The sequence below is a fragment of the Capsicum annuum genome, unplaced genomic scaffold (assembly GCF_002878395.1).
Source record: "Capsicum annuum cultivar UCD-10X-F1 unplaced genomic scaffold, UCD10Xv1.1 ctg63119, whole genome shotgun sequence".
NCBI lineage: Eukaryota > Viridiplantae > Streptophyta > Magnoliopsida > Solanales > Solanaceae > Capsicum > Capsicum annuum.
The window spans coordinates 1-809 of record NW_025872131.1 but is presented as its reverse complement, the minus strand read 5'-3'; the positions used below and the strand labels follow the sequence as shown (position 1 = coordinate 809).

General features: G+C 34.1%; 1 protein-coding gene across 1 annotated transcript in view; it reads right to left on the bottom strand.

Annotated features, from left to right (window-relative positions):
- LOC124893660 (probable ADP-ribosylation factor GTPase-activating protein AGD9) overlaps positions 1-753 on the bottom strand; it is a gene marked incomplete at both ends in the record, with an annotated part of 1,211 nt that extends 458 nt beyond the window's left edge. The window contains one exon of the mRNA XM_047404566.1: positions 476-753. Within this exon, the coding sequence (XP_047260522.1) occupies positions 476-753 (278 nt within the window). The remainder of the gene's footprint in view (positions 1-475) is intronic.
- Positions 754-809: the final 56 nt, after the last annotated feature.

The window sequence follows — 809 nt, the reverse complement described above, 5'->3', positions numbered from 1 at the left end:
TGTATATGTTTTATGAATTAGTATATAAGTATGTCTATATATATTGTAATGTATATATATTGTAGCATATTTTATAAGTAGTAGTATATATACATTGAATGGTGCGTATCTATGAGTAATTGACTAATTGTGTATATGTGTATATATTTTTTAAATTCTAATGTAGCATATACTATATATATAGTGTATATATATACTATATACCTGGTTTTGGCGATAGAAGCAACTTTGTATTTATCAAGAAGCAACAAATCTCTCACAAGTATTCACAACCCCCAACTTTGTATTGAACAGGCGGTTCTTGAGGCTTCTGGTCGTACTGTCTTTCACTTGACTGTAAAGATGCTCAATCAATTAATTTGAATTCCAAATTTGTTAAACACCTTACTCTAAACTGCATTCATAAATCTTCATTTCAAAGTAAGTAATTGTTACCCTGCACCCATTTCTCCAGCTTGGAAGACTAAGATCGTACCTTTTTAGTAAGTTTCCGAGCTCCAAGTTCACCTGGCTTGCCAGATTTCCTTGCAACTATAGGTTTCTTAATCGAAGTAGTAAAAGCTGATTGTGATGCTTTGGGTGAAGCAGAAACCTCTGGTGTCTCATCCTTAAATGATGAGGTTTCTTTTGGAGCTTCACTAATTTTAATATTAGAAAATCCATTTGTTGTCTGCACAGCCTTGGAGGCAACAGGTGATGCTGGCAAACCTGCATCCTCTGTTTTACTTTCCTCCGGTTTATTTTTAGCAACTTCTTTTGAGTGTAATTGTTTATACAATTCGGCAGCCCTGGAGGTATACTTGGCTTCA